At 36.0% G+C, this 20,945-nt stretch overlaps 2 protein-coding genes across 2 annotated transcripts in view; both read left to right on the top strand.

Moving 5' to 3' along the window:
* LOC117107042 overlaps positions 1 to 1,013 on the top strand; it is a 5,981-nt gene extending 4,968 nt beyond the window's left edge. Inside the window, exon 4 of the mRNA XM_033248566.1 lies at positions 574 to 1,013. Within this exon, the coding sequence (XP_033104457.1) occupies positions 574 to 1,013 (440 nt within the window). The remainder of the gene's footprint in view (positions 1 to 573) is intronic.
* Positions 1,014 to 5,268: 4,255 nt separating this feature from the next.
* On the top strand, positions 5,269 to 20,945 carry LOC117107039. Its single transcript, XM_033248564.1, has 6 exons — positions 5,269 to 5,437; positions 10,918 to 11,015; positions 11,170 to 11,523; positions 15,810 to 15,972; positions 17,727 to 17,982; positions 18,882 to 20,945. Exons 1-5 carry the CDS (start codon positions 5,367 to 5,369, stop codon positions 17,941 to 17,943), a joined length of 903 nt encoding a protein of 300 aa, XP_033104455.1. The 5' UTR covers positions 5,269 to 5,366; the 3' UTR covers positions 17,944 to 17,982; positions 18,882 to 20,945.

Raw genomic sequence — 20,945 nt, 5'->3', positions numbered from 1 at the left:
ATTTACTACTATTGTATATTTTCGGAAAATATTTCAGCCGCTCCAAATCTCATTCCTATTCTTCCTTCTTCCTTTATTCTTTCACAATTTGCGATTATTCATACTTCTTATTCATAACTTTATACACGACACACATAGTCACTAGGTTTAGGCATAGGCCAGGCCTCGGCTATGCCTAATACTATATTATTTAAATATACAATTTTAATAAATAAGATTAATTTAAATGGACATAGTAATTCATACTTATTACTTATTCCAGGGGTAATAATGTAAACGCATAGAGGTCCCTACAATATGCGTTATGTAAGTCGACAATTATTATTATTATTATTATACTTAAACAATACATTAAATTGGAGTATAAATAATATATAATAATAACGTTAACGAATAAATAACAATAATTAAAACGTGGACGTGAGCCGCGGCTCCCCCTTCCCCCTACAAATTCTTTCCTGGGATCAATCAAAATGAATACTTCTAAAATATGTAAATATACATCAGCACACGTTATACATATGCCTAATAGGCCTACAATAATAACACATAAATAATATAACCTACAAAAAGGTATTATTGTTGGTGATGCTGAAAAGTCCGATGGATGTAGTGCTGATAGTCACACTCTTCCTAAAGCGAATCCAAAAAGCACAAGACAAATTGTAAACACATCTGAAGCTGATGAAAACAGACCTGACCAGCTATCCCGCCAAACGACCTCCGGAGAAAAGTTTATCCAGGATATGTGGAAAAGAATTGTTAACACAGAAATTCAAGATACTAGAAATTCAGACAGCAAAGCCGACATGAATGACAAAGAGTACCTCATAGAAAGTGGAGAAGAAAATGAAACGGTTGAGGACGCTGTCACGTCTGGCGTCAGTGCTTCTAAAAAGGACAATATCGAATGGAAAATCACATCGTTCATTTCTTCACAAGCTCCCATACAATCTGTTGCATCCCAAGGCAATGGTAAAGAAAATGAACTTGAAAAGAAAAAAAATAGCTGAAGAAAAGTCAATTCCAAAAAAGTCGCCTAGTCCGGGGAAAAAAACCTAACAAGAAAAGAAGGCGAATGAGATGCAAGACGGCATGAAGGTGTAGTCCTTAAATTGATAGAATAATCTTAACATCCGCTAGATTTAAATTTGAATTGCATTTAGGTTGTCTTTCAGTTATATTTTATTATTTCTACATATGGATAAAGTAAATTTACACTGTTTGTCCTTGAATGTCAGAGGGCTTCTTGTAAAGCAAAAACAAAGGGAAATTTTTAAATGGGTAAAAGATAACAAGGTGGATATTTTCTTTGCCCAGGAATCCCATCTTACAGAAAACCTTGCTAATAGTTTTGACTTCCTCTGGAAGGGAGACATCTACCATAGCTTTGGAACGTCTTTCAGCAAAGGTGTGTCAATACTGTTTAGACAAGGCCTAGATTGTAAATATATGAAGGAACACAAAGATAAAGATGGTAGATATATCTTGTTACATATTGATGTTGGGGGCACTCAATTTCTACTTATTAATGTTTACGCACCGAATGACAGCAAACTCCGAAGTACATTTTTTAGGAGCCTACAAAAGCATATCAATAATTTTTGTGATAATCAGTTAGAAATTTACACTCTTACGATTGACGATATGAATTGCATACAAGATAAAAATTTTGACCAAAAAGGTAGCAAAATGAAAAATGATAATTCAGTTTTTACTGTTAAAAGTTTTATAATAGTTCTAACTAAATTGATTGTTGGAGAACTATTAACAAATACAAAATGCAATTCACCTGGCGTCGAAAATCAGCCAATCTCTTTAAAAGGCTTGATTACTGGTTTATTTCAAAATATTTACATAGGGCGGGGGATATTGTTTCCTGTGATATCAGACCAGCAATATTTACCGACCATCAAGGGGTTTCAATCGTTGTTAGATTATTAGACGAAAAACGCGGCCCAGGATTATAGAAATTTAATTCCAGTTATCTTCATAATGCAGATTTTACCAATAACGTTATTGAGATAATTGATGACTGCGAAAAGAAAATGAAATTTCTTAGCCCAAGTGATAAATGCGAAATTATCAAAATTAAGATCAAAGTGTATGCAATACTTTTTGATAAGTTGATAAGATAGGATAAAGATCCAAAATATTTTTGTAATAGTAACAAGTTGGATGAATAGTAGCTCTCCAAGAATCTCCAGAGCTCGACGATGGAGACTTTTCTGTTTACTCTAGAGTTTCACACATGCGTTAACCCAATCAGTGTCGGGTAAATTATAATCACCCCATAAGACAATGCTTTTATGTTTTTTGTTTGATGTTGTAGTTGTGGACAAGACTTTATTGACACTATCCTGTAACTTTTCCAGAGGTTCAGTCCCAGCACTTGGTGGACGGTAGTAACTGCCAAGTTGTAATTTACCTGCTCCAGCTACTTTCAAAGTTCAAAGTTCAATTTATTTTCCATATAACATAAACAAAATTGATACATATAACTGTACTACTTCGATAGTAGACCATGTTATTTCGCAATCAGAGTCATATTTAGGATCATTAATGCTGATTAAAATTTTCTTTAGTAGCTATAAATACAAATTGTCGAAGCTTTGAATAGTCAATTTACATCCGTTTTTACCAAGGAGAATACGAGCTGCATGCCAACAAAATGAAAATCCTCTTTTCCTGACATCCAGGATCTAAGTATTGATCTCAATTGTGTGGTTAAACAGCTCCAGGAACTGAAATGTAACTAGGCAAGCGGGCCAGATAACATCTCCTCTAAATTTCTCCATGACTATGCAAGTGACCTTGGCGGGGGCCTGAATTTTGTGTAGGTGAATAAGTTGTTTGGAAGCGAAGTATGGCGGTTTGAAAGTTGGTGAATTTATATACGTTTCTTGTAGAATGGCCCTCAAAAAAGTACTAATTTTTAGGGTTTAGAGTTGAAATATTGAACCTAAACTAGAAAAATAGTAAGATTAAAGGTAATACTTTATATTTATGACATAATTACATTTTACTCAAATTACATTTAAATGTTAAGAGTTAAATTGTCTATTTGGCCCTTTTTCTCGAAACCTGGTGATGCGAGTTTACAGCCCTTTTGTGGTCTTGGATCACATTTATGATGTGTCTATCGCATTTTTTCACTTTCTCCTCTTAAATCGTCCTAACAACGTTCAGAGTGCGATTCCCCCCTTGACCTCAGCCGTAGAGAGGGGGATACCCCACACTCGCTCGGTACTATGTACCTTGCATAACGGCTCCCACCCTTTCATAATCCTGGCTACGTCCCTGCGTAGTGTCACTACTACAATATTAAGATTAATATTTTTCAATCTTATAATCAATTTTATATAGCCGGAGTTAGTATTGACCTAGGCTAACTATGGCTAACAACATGTGCGCTTTCTCCAATAAAGTCATACAATTTGTAATTAAACATCAAGCAAAAAACGTACTGTATATTTAATTTAATATGGCAAATATTTTTTAACGGATCTAGGCCTAATCTGGGGCTTTTATCTGCGAAAAATTTATAATTGTTGATTTATAATGAGTAGGGCCTATTTTTTCTTCAGGGTAGGCCTATTATTACAGTTAGCTAAAAAGCAAAAATCGATTACCTTAAAGCATTAACTAGCCTAACTCGACCAGGCCCGCGATAAGTAATATTCAGAACACAACCCAGTCCCAACCTACAATACATTGGTAGCCCTACAATGAATAATATTTTCATTAAAAAATTTTTTTTTTTAACTTAGAAAATGACATTTATTCAGAAAAATTCCACAACAAATTACATATTACGAATTGTTTACATATTCATGAAAAGAAGCGGTGGCTTGTCAGTTTGAATACCAATCATACAAAACATACACACACAGAATACATGGAAACTCAGAGTCAACATTTAAATTTTTAAATTTGGGATCCCCCACAATCGCCGGCACCTCCCGGAAGGGGAAATGCCTCAGTGATCATCACACCACAGTAATAATACCGTGCGCCCTCAGACATCTCCAACAGTGTACCGCCCGAAAGGTGCCAGCGATCATGGACGGCTCCCAAGAAATTAAAAAAAGATAAATAAAAAAAAATTTAAAAAAAAAAGAGTTAAAGAAAAGAAAAAGAAAAGTTTTCCTTAATAAGTTTCTAATATTATCTCTTTCAATTTATTTTTGACCGAATTTAGCGAATTAATTTTTAAAAGGCTATTATATAGCTCATTCCAGATATTTGGTTCGTGAATAAAAATAGATCTGTAACAGGATGTCAGTCTTGAAAAAGGTACATACATTTTGTTTGAATTTCTTAGGGGATTTTATTTTTTTTATTTTTTTTTATTTTTTTATTTATTTTTTTTTTATTTTAATTCACATTCGACAGCGGGGAGCCCGCCACTTACAGAATGGAATACATAAAACACAATAAACACCGTACGGAAAACATCAAGAACACTTATACAAGACATTTCTTAATTTTATACTTTAAAATATTCAAACTATTAAAAAACATATCAATTGTCGGATCTAACAGAATAAGTGAGTTAAAAATTCTAGATAATCTACAAATAAATCCGTTTTTAAAAATATTGGTTCGGGAAAATGGAATATGGAATAAGTTGACCGAGGCTTGACGAGAACGTTTACTTTTAACAGAAAAACCAAATAAAGAAAGAAGATGAGGACCAAATAATCCCTTCAAGCATTTAAAAAGAAATATACAGTCCAAGTAACTCCTACGTTGACATAAGCTGGGTAAGTTAATAGTATTACGATTGACATTACACGATTTACAAACAAATTTCAAAAATCTATGTTGCACAATTTCTAATTTTTGAGCTTGACTTTTACATAATCCATTTGCACATTCATAACGAATCTTGAACGCTTCCCGTGAAAATCATTGCGTTTACGCGGCGGCAAGTGGGAACCGTATCCATTTTGTTACGTTTCGTCACGTAAGAAGTGCAAATTCAATTTTCTGTAAGGAGGGGGGGATACAACATTGCCGGAAGAGCATTTCATTACGTTGCGTTGCGTACGTTGCGTAAGTGGGAACCAAGCTTAAGTCTGGAACCGGCAAAAATATCGTATCGACTCTTTTAGGCCTCGAAACAGTTTGAACTACAGCCAGTAATCTAGAATTAATGTAATTATATCGGAAGAAGGGATAAGATGTACTGACCTGAACTTCCGATATTACAAGAATTTATATTAATAGAATCATAGTTCTTTTAAAATATTACCCGGACACCATCGTGTTTTACACTGCGACACGGCATATAACAGTCCGGACAACTTGTAATTTCTATGGTGCTTGTAGGATTTGCCTAACTTCCATAATAGTGACGCAATATGCTGCATTGGGCGAAATGTATATTGCTTCTTGTTTGGAAAATATCGATGGTTGGTGCACAATGTCCTCCGTAAGTAATGCTTATCAATGTGTGTTATAGGCATGGTAGGCAACGCACTCCCGGGGTGTTCACCTTTAAATATTTCTGTACGTGTAGGTGCCGCATTTGCGGGGGTATTTTTGAGGACTAAGTTGGTAGCCAAGTGTGGGAATATATGGAAGAGTTTGAGCATGTACGGTATAGTATGGGTATAGGGCTGTTGCCTCTTTTATTGTTAATATGTTAATTGCTATTAGTTATACAGTTATTCTAATATTATTATTATTATTACTCAATTTAATTATTTTCTACTGTATATCAAAGAAAGATGAAAGAAATAAATGTTGCTGAAATAAAAATTTGCGAGAACTTGGTAGCACAAGTGTGGGAAATACCTAGTAAAATTGGTAGTCTCTGCGCCCCGTCCCGTATAAAAGTAGAATAATTCTTTCACGCGATTTAGCGAAGTTTTTTCGCTAAATTCTGTGCCGCCAAACCTACCGTTGATGCATAGCCACGAACAGCAGAGATCGCGAACGGGACGGAACCGCGGCCTTATTTGTCATCGGGAACAAGTACGGTACAAGTTTAATTTTATAGGTTACATGGCCGTAAAATAGTTCAACCGACACCGGATTTTGGTAAATGGTAGTTCAAGTCCCTAATAATTTCAGTAAAATAGGTAGCGCACGTGTCTCATGTCTTGAAGTAGGCCTAACTGTTGCACCCCAACCCCTCTTAAGGTTGGCACAAGTGAGCTCCCCGTGATAACACAAATTCGTTTAAAACTGATCTGAACATTGTAATGTTGCCGCTTCTCTTTGATATTTGAAAAAGGGCAAATCTGGTGTCTAACTATATGTTATTGGGGTCACTGAATCCAGTAAGACAGGATTCGAAAACCTAAAATGGGAGCCATGTTAAAAGTGGTAAAAAACCAAATATTTCAGTATAATTCCACATCTCCTCTACGGAAAATATTAAATTTGGATCTAATCATATTTTTTGGGGTTCTCTGAGTCCAATAAACATAGTTTAAAAAGCTAGAATGGCAGCCATTTTGAAATTCAAGATGGCCTCCACAAAAATCCTCAAACAATTGAATATTTTGGTAACCGTGCTTTTGGAAACAGTGTTTATAGAACTCAGATGACACAATGATATATGATTAGACAACAATTTAAGTGGAATTTTTTAAAAAAAGGCCAATACAGTGTGTGCATTCAAATTTATCTCGTTTTTACTCGAATAATATCCTGGATTCTATAGCTGCGTTAACAAGCATCATGATTCCCCCTCCTCTTCTTCTGTCGTCCCGGTCACGTCTATAAAATGTGAACCCAGGTTGAGTAACTTCCGAATCTAAGATGGTTGTTAGGCTCCGTTCCGCAACCTTTTTAGTCCACAGCCCAAATTAAATGGCAAGCACTCAAACGCGACCCATCGGACATGAAAACCTAATCTATCACTTGAATTTCAAGGTAAAATGATTGAACATTGTATTATTTTTTTTATTAAGTCAATAAATCACGAAGAATAGCGAAGATCAGAACCATACGAGATACGAGATACGATACGAGAAGCTTTATTGCAATTTTTTATCATATAAAATTGAAGTTGAACAATAGACCAAGAAAACACAGTACAATAAAATCACAAAAAAGGACACGAAACGCTATATCAATAAAAACCCTCAATGAAATAAAACAAGGTAAAAAAATTACGAAAAGCTCAAAAATAAAGCAAAAAAGGGATTAGGCCTAAGAGAGAATAGAATTGGATATATTTAAATATGAACATATCAGCGATTCTGAGTAAAAAATTTTAAAAGGTATAAAAAAGTTATATTTATAAATAGGCGATAATTAAATTAGTTTATATTTACAAAACGAATAAAATAAATTCATATAGGGTGTCTATAAATCGAAGACCCTTGAAAATTTCACAAACAGACGCCCAAAAAAATGTCGTAATTTGTGAGAGCCTGTTGTATTACCATCAAAATGAAAGAGAAAAAATAGGGGTCTTCGTTTTTGGGTATTCGGTCTTCGTTTTATAGACACCCAACAAAAAGTTAAGAATTTGGAAAATTTTGCCATTCTTGTGGTGAATCTTTAATGGAGGACTCAACTTCTAATATTAATACACGAAAACGGCCCAAGTCCAAATGAAAGTCCATCATCAAGTAGGCCTAAGCTTGCTCGTCTCTCATTTGAGGCTTTCAGAGATAGGAAAGAAAAGGAAAGAAGTACTAGATTCACCAAGAAAGACGTGTCAACGAAAATAGAGAAAAACCCCGAGGTGACCATACAGATCGGTCTTTTAAATCGTGATGGTGTGCTGAAAAGTGTCAGGGGATCATCTCTTCCCTTGAAAGTAAATCCTTCGATAGGAATGGAGGAGCTCTTAAAAAAAGGGGCCGAAAACATGATCAAGTTTAACTTCCCAGAGGCTTTTACTTTATTATACCCTGACAGAAGTGCAGTGCAATTCTTGCCAGGTAGTGAGGAGGTATTTTCCTTACAAAGATACAAGGAAGAGCTAGGAAAACCTTACCAACGGATTACTTTGTATTTATGCCTCAAAATCGATTATAACGAATCAGTTTTACAAGAACTTGCGTTTGACGATGAAAGTGACTTTGAGGGTGATGAAGAGGTAAAACAAAAGTTTTGTGCAATAAACCTTTACAAAATTCACATGACAAGTGATAAAACAAATAGATTCAAGTCAAGACATGGGTGGGTAAAACGTGAGGGCAGACTCATCTATTCCAGCCTTGTCATGAATCAAACGTTTTTTTATTAAGCCATTAATTCAGGAGAGGTCTGTTATTTTTTTCTTGCCAAAGTAAAAATGAGCATATTATATTTTAAATTCCTGATTCACTATGTCTTTCAGCTGAATTTGAGTCTTCTTTTTAGCATCTCCCATCTGACCTGACCTCAATTTGTTGTCAACTAATATGAATTGCGCGCGCAAAGGCTTTTCCATTTTGTTTGCAGGGTTTCCTTTTTTTGTTTGCAGCGTTTCTTTATTTGTTTGCTAGTGTTTTTATTATGTTTGCAGCGTTGCTTTATTTGATAATGTTTTTATTTTTTGTTTGCAGCGTTTCTTTTTTGTTTGCAGCATTTCTTTTTTGTTTGCAGCGTTTCATTTTTTGTTTGCTGGTGTTTTCATATTTTTGTTTGCATCGTTTCTATTTGTTTGCAGCGTTTCTTTTCTGTCTCCATGATTTCTTTTTTGTTTGCAGCGTTTCTACTTTGTTTGCAGCATTTCTTTTTTCTTTACAGTATGTCCCTTGTGGGCCATCGTAACTTTATTCCTTCTTCGCGAGTTTATTTTCTAGTAAATTAATTATTAATAATCGTCATCTTTATCTTTTAACATTTTAGTAAATTAATTATTAATAATCGTCATCTTTATCTTTTAACATTTAAATATTTAAAATCTAAAACTGACTATTCTAAATATTCAATTCCAATTCTAGATTTGTGAGATTGTGGAATAACCTCCATCCAGATATCCGAAATTATTTTATTATATCTTTTAATTTTGATTTGTTCAAATGCAAGTTAAAAAAATATGTTAATGACTTTTAATTGTTTTTTATTGTTTTTCATTATTATTATTCCATTATTATTATTATTTATTTTATTTATTTATTTTATTATTATTATTATTATTATTATTATTATTATTATTATATTAATATTAATAAAATAAAATATAATTTGTTTTCTCTGCAACAATTATATATAAATAATTGGTGGAACGATTTTCATTATTTATAAATAACTTAAAGTAGCAAAACATTATTAATAAATAATTGAATTGCCGAAAGTCATTATATATAAATAATAATTTTACTCATAGTCATTATTTATAAATAATTGTTTTAACATTTTATTATCTATAAATATCTGCAAATGCATATTTTTCATTTAAAAAATAAAGAAAATCACTCCACCATTATTTACATATAATTGTTCGAAGAAAACTAATTATCTATGTATATAATGCATGTACATCCATTATATATAAGTAATAAGTTCACATACAATTATTTAACGCAAAAATCATTATATAATGATTGGTTTTTTAACGCCGAAATTATTATATATAGGGTGGTGGTGGTGGTGGTGGTGGTGGTGGTTGATATCATTATACTATCATGAATTGCCTATTCATTGTATTCACTAGGCTACATTACACCATGGTATTCCTGTCACCCTGAGGGGCAATAAACACAAACACGACGGACGTGATATCTGATCACTTAATCACTCAAAATAAATAATACAATATTAAATGATTAATTTTACTATGAAATTCAGGTGATATATTTGGCCTTCTGGTCCGATGGTGGGCTAAACAGGTTGCGGAACGGGGTCTAGAACACTGTGCCATACACATGACATGGACATTTTGTACTGAATTGCGCCATCAACCGTGATTGCCAAGTTCTTCAGGAGTTCAAATTTTGTGGCGAATTATTTTATCTATAATCTTATTAGTGAATTATCAACCATGTGCCGGATTAAATTTTTACAAAATTAAAAATAAATGGGGATAGCAGAAAAATTACTTTAAAAGTCAGTCCTATTTCCGGGCATCTAGAAGTGTCATACATAAAAAAAAATGTCGTACCTCAGCCCCAACAATGGTGGTGGGGTTAAGGTGGTTCTTACAGTAGGCTACTTTCAGTATCCGCCTCTGTTAATGTATCTCTGTGGCGAATCATATTTTATCTAATCTTTGAAAAAGCGACAAAGACTAACTTAGACATAGGGGTTTGTGAAGACATAATCCATTTCCCGGGGGTTCCCTGTAAAAGTGGGAAACATATGCTCTAGTACAAATTTAGAATAGAATTTGAAATTGCCAAAAGCCTTCAAAGGTTTTAGACAACGCAAGAAAAAATTACATAGGCCTTTATTTTATTGAGATTTTTGTCTCTGGTTGAGGCAAGTGGCATTTCTGATAAAGAGTTATAATTCACCAGATCAACAGACGCTGCAATCACTGTATTTTAAAGAATATTTTATCTTTCACCATCTTTGATCCTCGCTGTCGTTAGACAACGCAAGAAAAAATTACATAGGCCTTTATTTTATTGAGATTTTTGTCTCTGGTTGAGGCAAGTGGCATTTCTGATAAAGAGTTATAATTCACCAGATCAACAGACGCTGCAATCACTGTATTTTAAAGAATATTTTATCTTTCACCATCTTTGATCCTCGCCATGGCGAACGGTGCCAAGGTGTTGATCCACGCATGTGGTGCGTGAGAAAACGTTTTGAGAATAATGTACCTCTAGGTGCCTGGAAATTGCACCCTCATACCTTAAAAATCTTACCGGTAAGTCATAAACAAGTATTTTTATTATTACATTTTATGGGGTAGCGATCACACCGTCTGCACCACCACTTCCAGCATCCGACCCTGAGCCTCGTTATGATGCTTATATTTCTTTATATACAGTAGTTTCATATTATTTCCTATTACAGCGGATTTAATTGTTCAGGTATGACGTCATGTTACCTTATTTACCCAGGAAGCAATGGTTTGGAATATAAAGATCCAAGCGGACGCATTTGGGCCTTTGGTATGTATAAATTACAGATTATCTCAATATTGTGAATAATACAATTTACATTTAGGCCTACCTCTATTTTATTTTCAATGTAAATTACAGAAATAAAACGAAAGCTCGAGGAAATATATAATAATGATTCCTATTTTCATCTTATTGTTTATAGACGATGCACGTTTGGTATATCCATCTCCAAACTGCTTCAAATATATACCAATGAACGGAGCAAAGCAGTCATGCACTGATACTCAGCGTGAATGCGAAAAACTAGGCGGAAGCATCACCGTAATAAACAGTTATGAGGAATACCAAGCGTTGACAGGGATCGTGCACGATATTATGTCTCCGGAATTTGATGTAAAATTTAAGGTTTTGAACCAAGCAGTTGGCATAAACATAATTAAGGGATGTGCAACATTTACAATTGATAATTACCTTACAAAACATTATAAAGTCCTCGGGCAGAACACCGATTGCTTTGAAACTTCTCAGATAGACGCTATTATTTGCGAGTCGTCAGGTAGGTTTTGGTCACAATGGGTAGGGCTAAGAGAAATCCTAATTAGGACTATTAGGCCTACTCAATAGCAAAGGGTTTTTTGTTTTCGTTTTAATTGAGTGCTGAAAAATTCTCAACCATGCTAGCTGCTACCTATAGTTTATAACCATTTTCATGGGTGGGGTTGTTGCTGTTTCGATATGTTGTTTGTTGAAGTAAGACAGTATGAATGTGTAGCCACAGCTGCTATAAATCAAGCAAATTAAATTGTTGTTAATATCACACTGGATGCTACCTGACAACAGTAACATTGATTTAATGTAGGCCTACTTTTGCATTCTTGTCAGGTAATTGATACTGTAATCATTAGTGTTTAATTTGCTTGCGTCTGTTGCTCATGTATTTATCACTTTTTTTTTTCTAAATTTTGTTTAAATTTATAACAACAACAAAGAATACAGTACAACAATTTGCTTCGTTGTTCCTTTGTTTCATTAAACTTCCACTGCTTTAATGCAGGCTATAAAGTTATACAAACTGCAAACTACAAACTAAATATCTCTCTGCTTTCACGCAGGCCAGCCCCTCTCCCACGAGGATTTTTTTCAGCATACGAGTTAGAAGAGTGAGAGGTTACTAACTCGGCAAAAACTCGTAGGATGATTCTGGAAGCTCGGGGAGAACTCGTACCTATTCATTAACTCGTAAAGTACTCGGGGTACGTCTACCTAACTCGAACTTAACACTCTCCCACCTAGTTTGGTTTCATCCAAGAGTCGCACAAGTTCTAAGAGTTAAAAACTCGTGATTTAATTCGCTTGGAAAAGGACCTTACGAGCTATCTACGTGTTAGCTACGAGTGAGGTACGACCTTGCGAAGTTGGTTACGAGTTATGTACGAATTATACTGCGTCCTCTTTCGGTTTCTAATCACTAGGCGTTTCCCCACCGCTTGGCCGTATAGCCAGACTTCAAAGCGTAGATCTATAACCTTTCCATTCTGCAACTTTTTCTTCTCTAAACTGCACGGCGGTATCGACAGGTACAAATCAAAATATTGGTTTATTTTGCTTTGCTTTTCGTCAACAGTGAGTAGTTTTTCTTTCGGATTTGTGGTCAGGTACAATTATGTCTACATCTAAAAACGTAGGTTCTGAAAGTGTTCCTGAAGCCTTGGTTTGGGCAAATTTTGGGGCTAATTTGGCTCAGCCTTCTGCCGCGAATTCACGTCTCCCGTTTGTGGGTCGTATGCGGAGAGGGGAGATTCATCGTGCCTCCCATTAGTGGGTCAAGATGCAGTAGGCCTAGATAGTGAGTCAGTCATCAGTTTAAGGCGCTTCGGACGTCTCTATTAGAGGCCTCTGGGCGTAGGTCTCGGTCTCGCTATCGGTCTAGGTCATCTCGGTGCAGAGAGTGTAGGTCTGGGCCAAGTCTATTGAGGTCTAGGTCTTCTGATAGTGAGTTCGTCCAGGGGCGCCGAGCGTCGTTTGAGTCCACACGGGGACGCAGGGACAGGGATGCTCCGTTATGGCGTGTTCAGACGATGAGGAGGTTGTTCCACCTGAAGAGTTAACGCCTTTGGCTCTGACTAATCCTCCTCACAAGGATGAAGGAGTGGCCTATAGCGCTCAGGTACCTAGCTGATGGCAGAAGCAGCGCACCAATATCTTTTCAGAAGACCAGAAAAAATTGTTATTGTCTGGGATGGGCCCTAATTCGGAGACGGAACCTTATTTTAAGGCTCCAGACATGCCGAAACCAATGCGCTCAACCATACAGGAGGCCAACTATGAGTGTTGGAAAAGGGACAATACTCTCTAAAGTATTCAGGAAGATCTGGTGCGAGTGACGCAGCCTCTTCCCAAGGTAGTTGAAGGGTGTAAGGATGAAGGTGTCGCACCTTTTCTGGCGTCTACTGGAAGTCTTCTTGGTTCCTCTTTGCAGCGCCTCTCAGAGTTCAGACAAAGGCAGGCTAGGTTGTTTCTCAAAGCAGGCATTCTGAAGGATGCTCCACCGTCCATAGGGTCCCATTTTGGGGACAAGTGGTCGGAGATTGTGGAAGAGGAAGACAAACTAGCTGTTACTAGCAAGGCAGTTAAGCAGAAACTGAAAACTAAGCCACTGAAGCCCTCTGCAAGTTCTAAATACCCTGCCGACACGAAAGGCATCAAGGAATGGAAGGTTCGATCATACAGTGGACGGAATTCAGAGTGGCGAAGGAAGCCATATACCTACAGTGCCAAAGGCGGGGAGCAGTCGAAGAAGCATTTTCGGCCTCCGCGGTGAGAGGGCAAGGGCTTCTCTTCTTGCCAGTATATCCCGTCCCTTTCCAGGTCACTTATGCAGGAAAGGGCACATAAGGGCCTGGATGAGTTTGTCGTAGGATCCCTGGATCCTGCAACTCGTAAGGGGATCGTGTATCCTTTCACAAGGTCCCCTCGGCAGCTGCGAGTGCCAACGCCCCCTTCCATGTCTGTTGCAATGTCGGAGGCATGCTCCATGTGCACTTTAAAGAACCCAGTACATCCTTCGAGATGAGTAGGGGGTTACCCCGGTGTACTGGTTCACCCGGCCCCTGTCGTAGACTGTTTTATGTGAACTGGGCCCTCTGGGAGAACAGTAATTTGTTACTGAAGAGGAAACACAGTATAAAGAACAAATAAATAAAAATAAACGGCTATGCCCAGTAGAGGGTATGCTTACATACCTGGCAGCTACCAAGCCTCTGAGAGGCCTAGAGACGCAGCTGTTTATTAGTTATTTTAAACCTCATCACAAGGTGGTCACTTCTACTATTAGTAGATGGTTGTGTGTGGCTCTGAAGGTGGCAGGAGTGGATACAGAGTTGTTTAAGGCTCATTCGATAAGAGGAGCGTCTGTCTCAACATCCCACAAGTTAGGGCTCTAAACTAAACAGATTTTGGAGGCCGCTGTATGGTCAACGCAGTCAACATTTAGCAGGTTTTATCACCGATCTACGGCTGCGTCTTCGTTCTCACGTAGCCTTCTGACTTCGGTTTAAGGGTGCGGCGTTAAAGTCGCCTAGTGATTCGAAACCGAAAGAGGACGCAGTATAATTTAAGATTATGCAAGGGTTACTTACCTGCAGTATAATCTAGATTATACAAGTCCTCTGGAGGTGAGAATCACTTCCCGCCCAGTGGATCTGCTTTGTTGTTTTTCACCATGATGATGATGGTGTGTTGTTTTTTTTTTTTAGAATATGGAATATAGTTCGTTTGTTGCTTATGTAATTCGGAAGTACAGGGCAACCCTACAGGAAATAACTTAGGGTGCTGTTTGAGTAACTTATGGTTATTTTGCTTTTTTTTCCGAGGGTTATAAGTTTAATAAAATAATTGTTTATATAAGTCTCTTTGGTCTTGTGTTTGCATGCTGATGTTTGTGGTATAAGTAGAAGGACACAGTAGCCTGTTCTGGTTGAAGAGGCATTTCAGCTTCTATTGTTTAGAGGTGTATTACATGGTTCGGATTTGTATAGGAAGATGAGTTGCCCGACCCAGGAAATCGTTTAGTTCGAAGGTTAAATTGGATTTCCGCCTCCCGAAGATTTGCACTTTGAAAAGAGGAAGTTGCTGGATGGGAAGGTTATGGATTTACGCTTTGAAGACTGGTTATAATGCCAAGCGGCTGGGAAACGCCTAGTGATTCCCACCTCCAAAGGACTGGTATAATCAAGATTATACTGCAGGTAAGTAACACTTGCAAAATCTTAAATTATGCAAAGCGAAGCACCTAGTTTACAACAAGATTTATTACGGGCGTAGCGAGTTTGTGCCGAATTAAATACGAGTTAGGTACGAGCATTCCCCGATCAAATGTTCCAGGTGATCGTAACCAATTCGGTGAGTTCGTACTTAACTCGTACTCATTTCGGGGTGCTCGCATCAAACTAGTGCATTAAGTTCAAATCGCATATAGGATAACAAAAATAATCGCAAAATAAACTTCTTGCTCTCCTTCAGAACAATTAATGACATTTTATTACATTCTAATACTGTAATTAAACTTTGTAATACTGGGTAAATTATATAAAATTTACCGCGCAAGATTTCAACCACTATTCATGCTGACGTCAACAAATGTCGTTAAGACGTCAAGATGGTTCCCGTCAATGGGATTCAACTAGATGAAGTACGTGGCATGATTTTTGTCTACTTTACCATACTTTAGGTTTTACTTAGATTTTACACACTTAAGTTATTGTATATTTATTTTTAACGACCTATTTTTAAGTTACAAAAATATCCAATTAAAAATTACATTATTTGCTTTTTTTTTTAAAGATGTGAATATTGCAAAAATATGTTCGACGAAAAAGCCAAATGAGCAAAACAAGACGAAAGTATCTGTTAAGACGATAGCGATAGCTGTCTCGGTCACTCTGTCGATAATAATAAGTTGCTTGTGGGGTTGTATCCGACAGAATCAGAGAACAACAAATCCTGGGTAAATAATGCTATCACGTTATTATTGTTATTGTTACTATTACTATCACTATTATTATGATTACTATTAATATTATTACTATCACTATTACTATTAATACTATTACTATCACTATTACTATTACTATTACTATTAATACTATTAGTATTCATCATCAGCAGCCCAGTTTCGAAAGACTATGCATCAGACACCCGTGGAGAGGAATACATTTTTAGAATTATATTTTTAAATTGTTTTGTTTATTTGTTATTTATTTATTTATTTAATACATTATTGTTTGCCATTATCTATTTAATAATTTATTTTTTAAAAAGCACAAAATTTCAACAGCAATAACAATACTAACAATACAATAGAAATAACAATAGTAAAACAATGAAGAGCAAAAAAGATATAGATTGAGAATGATTTAATAGACTAAGGTCTTTGTCATCGTTTGGTGTGGCTGTAAAATCCAATGCGCGAGTGACAGTCTCTATTACATTTTGTGCAGATGTAAGAAGAATGTTGTGTGGAGAGATTAGTACCTGCAGCGTGCTTTCTTCGAAACCTCAGCCGATCTCTGTTAACATCTGCATCTGTATCTACATACTACTACAACTCTATTACTATTACTATCATTATCATTATCGTTATTGTTATCGTTGTCGTAGTTGTTGCTTTTATTATTATTATTATTATTATTATTATTATTATTATTAACCTTCAAAATTATTGATGACTTATAGTAAGTTTTATAAAGTACACCATTATTTAAAGCTAAAAATAATACTATGGTAACGATATAAATCTTTAAATACAATAAACATAACTATCTACATTGGCCTATTCCATGTACAGTACAACAAATATTTAAATACATTTACAATGAACAATAACCAGTCATTAAGTGGACAACACTCTGAAAACAAACAAACCTAGGCAGAGATGGCGCCAGGATTGCCCGACAGGGGTTCAAAGGTCCCAAAAAGGGGGAAATGTCCCCGACGAGAGCAAAGTGGGCGTGGTCAGGTGTCGCTCAAAAATGTTTGAAAAAGATTCTGGGGAGGGGGAATAGGCCACGAAAAAAATGAAAATTTAGGGGTTTCAAAGGCTTTTTTAATGGATTATAGTGTCTACTAATGAGTATAAAATATATTTTTAAAAATGTTTCTCCCCGGCGAATTGTGGTTTTTCTACCCGGCAAGGAGGGGTGGGGGTAGGGGTGATATCTTCTCCACGCTGGCCCCATACCTAAACCTTGGCTTAAAAAACTATCATAACAAGTGTTGTAGACGCTTAAATAGACAGAGTATTTAATGATGACGTTTATCAATATTGTTATTTTTCAGACGCCAAACGTACTTTCATTATTTAACAAAAATAATTTTATACATATTCATTATTAGTTTTGTCCCTAACAATTATATATAAATAATTGATGGGGCGATTTTCATTATTTATAAATAATAACAACTAGCAAAACATTAATTATAAATAAATAAGTGCCGAACGTCATTATATATAAATAATGATTTTACTATGGTCATTATTTATAAATAATTATTTTAACATCGTATTATTTATATGTATATAATGCAAATTATATGTATATAATGAAAAAATGTTGAATTATATATTAAATAATGAATTATATATTAAATAATGAATTATATGTATATGTTACATAATGAAAGTACTTGGCGCCTCATAGTTATTGGAAAACTGTTGGGCGTTGAACTAAACGCATTAATTGGTATTTCATATATATTCAGAAATGGCACTCATGTAGTTCAATATCAAGTATCTGCTGAAGGTGTTCAGGGGACTGCGTTAAATACCACTACTGCTGTTACCCAAAATCACGACCCAATATCAGCCAACGAAGGTGTGTCCCATGATGTAACAGATAATATTGGATACCATGATTCCGCAGTTAAAGTCGCCTACGAAGACCCTGCAGCAGCTAAAGCAAGAAGTGGTATGCCGTGATACATCAGCTTGAAGTAGTACCGGTATACCAGGATTCAGGTAGAGTCTACACTATATTTTATAAATGCAGAATACGAGATGAAGATTATGATATGAGGAAAAGAAATTGATAAGAGAACATTGTAAATGCTTTCCTGCAGCCGATCATTTTAACCTGCCTGATCAATCCATACAAGACCTTCATAAATGCGATCTCATTGGTACTAATTTTAAACCACATGCTCATTGCCTCTGTTCTGAACATAACTGGATAATCAAACTCAAAACTTATTCCCATGGCTTGAACGAAGACCTCCGCTTTCTTGCGGCTACACATTTTTTTTAATTCTTAACTCACTTAGCTTATCTACACTTTGTTTCATACCGCCACTCAAATTGTATTCCTATCAGCTCTGACGTTCTGTATGCATTGTTTTAGTAGTTCATTTGTGGATATGCGATTTTGTACAGATATTCGTCAAACACTGAAAAAAAAAACACAGGCGTGTTTTAATAATGAATAAAAACAATAATAACAATTATATTCACAGTTTATCTTCTATTTCAATTACGTAGTAGTTCCATGTATGTAGTTACTCCATTTTTTTAGTGTCTGCGTCCGCCGCCAAAACTTCAATTTTGGAAGATTGCGTACTATATAGGCCTATGCGAAAATTCAAAATTCGGAATTTTAAAACTATTAATTAAACAAGCTCTCTCTCTCTATACATAAAGAGAGTAAAACTGTTAATCAACCTCCGATTTCGGAAATCAGAGGTTTGATTGAAAGTTTGAAAACTACGATTTTTAAGTTTTCGCGTATAATACGCAACCTTCAAAAACGGAGTTTTGGCGGCGGGCGCAGACACTTCGATTTCAAATAAACTACATACCTAGTAATTTATTAAAAGTCATTATATTGACAGCCTATCTTCTATTTTAATTTCTTATTATTTTAGGCGTTGACAGAATGAAACAAATTACACAGAGTGATCAGAATTTTTCAGCAGGCAGTTCTTAACCATTATGTCATTAACATGCAGACCGCCATCTGAATGTTAAAAATTAACAGGACGTTGGCATCGATATACCTAATAAAAAATGTCTATGCATGCTGCTGAAAGTCCAACAAAGAGGAAGAAACTATTACTGCACCCTAACCTATGTTGAATTCTGCTCCATGGTTGAATGAAAAGCCACACGCAACGGATCGTTTTTAAGCATGATCTGTTCAGACTGAGTTCTTATACGGAATTGATTATCTGTGCAGAGATGAGTCCTTGTATTGTTTGCGAATTTTTGCTCAAAGATATATTATTATTAGATATCAAATTCGCCTTTATGACAGATTAGTAATCAAAATTGAGGATTAAAATAGGAAATGGGGGTGGGGATAGAAGTACTTTTGAAGGCAAAGTTAATAGGAATGATTTATTTTGTAACTCATTAATCTGTTGATAGATTTTACCCTTTTATACGTAAACTAATGTTTCAGTAGTTTAGATGTCAGTCAGGGGCGGATCCAGCTGGGGGAAGTGGGAGAAGATGCTCTCTCCCTTCCCCACCTCGTCAGTCCCACACAAAAATGATTGAGAAAAAAATTGAAAAGAGCTAATAAAGGGAGGAAAGAGGGGAAAAGGCAGTGTACCCATGAGTTCAGTGGCTGGTCCAGCAATGGGTGAAAGGCTGAGACCCAAGACGAGTTTTTTTTTAGCCATTATTATGGAATGTAGTAGCTAGAAAAGCTATCCATGCTTACCCTACACATCGGGTCTTCGCTCTATAGCACCATGAGCCAAAAGGGCATTGCTGATACACAACGGCATGTGTCTCTGACATCGACTTTAGGACATGAGTCATATTTTTCCAGTTGGGGGGGGGGGGGGTGAAGTACCTAGCCGGTCAGCTCCCCCTACATTTGTCTTTTTTTTTATCAGATAAAATATTAAAATTTTAAGTCTGAATGAGTACCAATTCCGGGCATCTAGGGGTGTCATAATCATAATTTGTTTTGCTACTTCCAGCATAGAATCAGTATAATAAGTCTTTGATTATACCTTTGCGACGCCCGTGAGGGGATGCGTGCCAAGGGAGGGGTAGCATAGCTCCCTTCGGGAAGAAGTCAATAATTTTGTCAAGGAACACTGCTTTGAGAAAGCATTATTACCATCTCAGAGTGCCATTTTCGAGCGTCTAGAGTTACTAATTCGTAAAATTTGCTCACCTCAGCCCCAACCATGCTGGGACTGAGGTGTGGGTGGACTACAGTGATGGATTTAAGTGGAGCCAGCCGAGCCAGGTCGCCCTCCTCCCCTTAATTTTGTTCAAAATTTTAAAAAGAAATTTAGAAAAAAGGAAACTTTACAATCAAATTTAGGTACGAGATTGCCATTTCCGGTGTCATAATCATACATTTTTTTGCCTCAGTCCCTGTCTGTTAAAATTTATCCCTGCCCCCTCCTCTATTTTGAGATCCTGGATCCGCCACTAGACTACCTATTTCCCCCAGAAAAGTTTTGGATCCGCCTATGGTCAGATTGTATTAACCTTTATATGTGCTTCTTGTTTTTGTATACATAGATTTTGTTTTTTAATTGCTTTATATTTTCTGTTCCTTTGTGTGATGGATGCACTGTTCGCTTTAAACGTGTGCCACCGATCTGAAGGTGTAAATTCAAATAAATAAATAGACCTACGTTGTATGAGATCTGTTACTTGTCTAGGCCTAAGTTGGTATATTTTACTGTAGACAAAATGGCTTTATTTTTAAGATTTGTTTTTAGCAGGTAGCAAATTTAATAATCGTTAACTTAAATAGCATTGTAAGAAATATGCATTTTATTTTAGATTACTTAATATATATTTATATTTAGACCACTAAATTTACACTGACAACTTAAAGAATGGATTAAAATCTGAAATAGCAGCGGTTACTACACTAACATGTTAGGATGTTTAATTGAGCTGGTAATGGCCGCGCCATGGCCATAAATAAATAGCATACACGCCTGTCATGAGCATTA

Source organism: Anneissia japonica, unplaced genomic scaffold (genome assembly GCF_011630105.1).
Source record: "Anneissia japonica isolate Jap-2015-1 unplaced genomic scaffold, ASM1163010v1 scaffold9291_len582782_cov165, whole genome shotgun sequence".
NCBI lineage: Eukaryota > Metazoa > Echinodermata > Crinoidea > Comatulida > Comatulidae > Anneissia > Anneissia japonica.
The sequence above is the reverse complement of the archived record's forward strand: the minus strand, read 5'-3'. Positions and strand labels throughout refer to the sequence as shown.

Bases quoted from the DNA above. Each gene is read 5' to 3' on its own strand.
- LOC117107039 (XM_033248564.1), top strand. From the start codon at position 5,367: ATGCTGCATTGGGCGAAATGTATATTGCTTCTTGTTTGGAAAATATCG. The intron at 5,438-10,917 runs GTAAGTAATGCT...TTCCTATTACAG, and splicing joins GTTGGTGCACAATGTCCTCC to CGGATTTAATTGTTCAGGTA. The intron at 15,973-17,726 runs GTAAATAATGCT...ATATATATTCAG, and splicing joins CAGAGAACAACAAATCCTGG to AAATGGCACTCATGTAGTTC.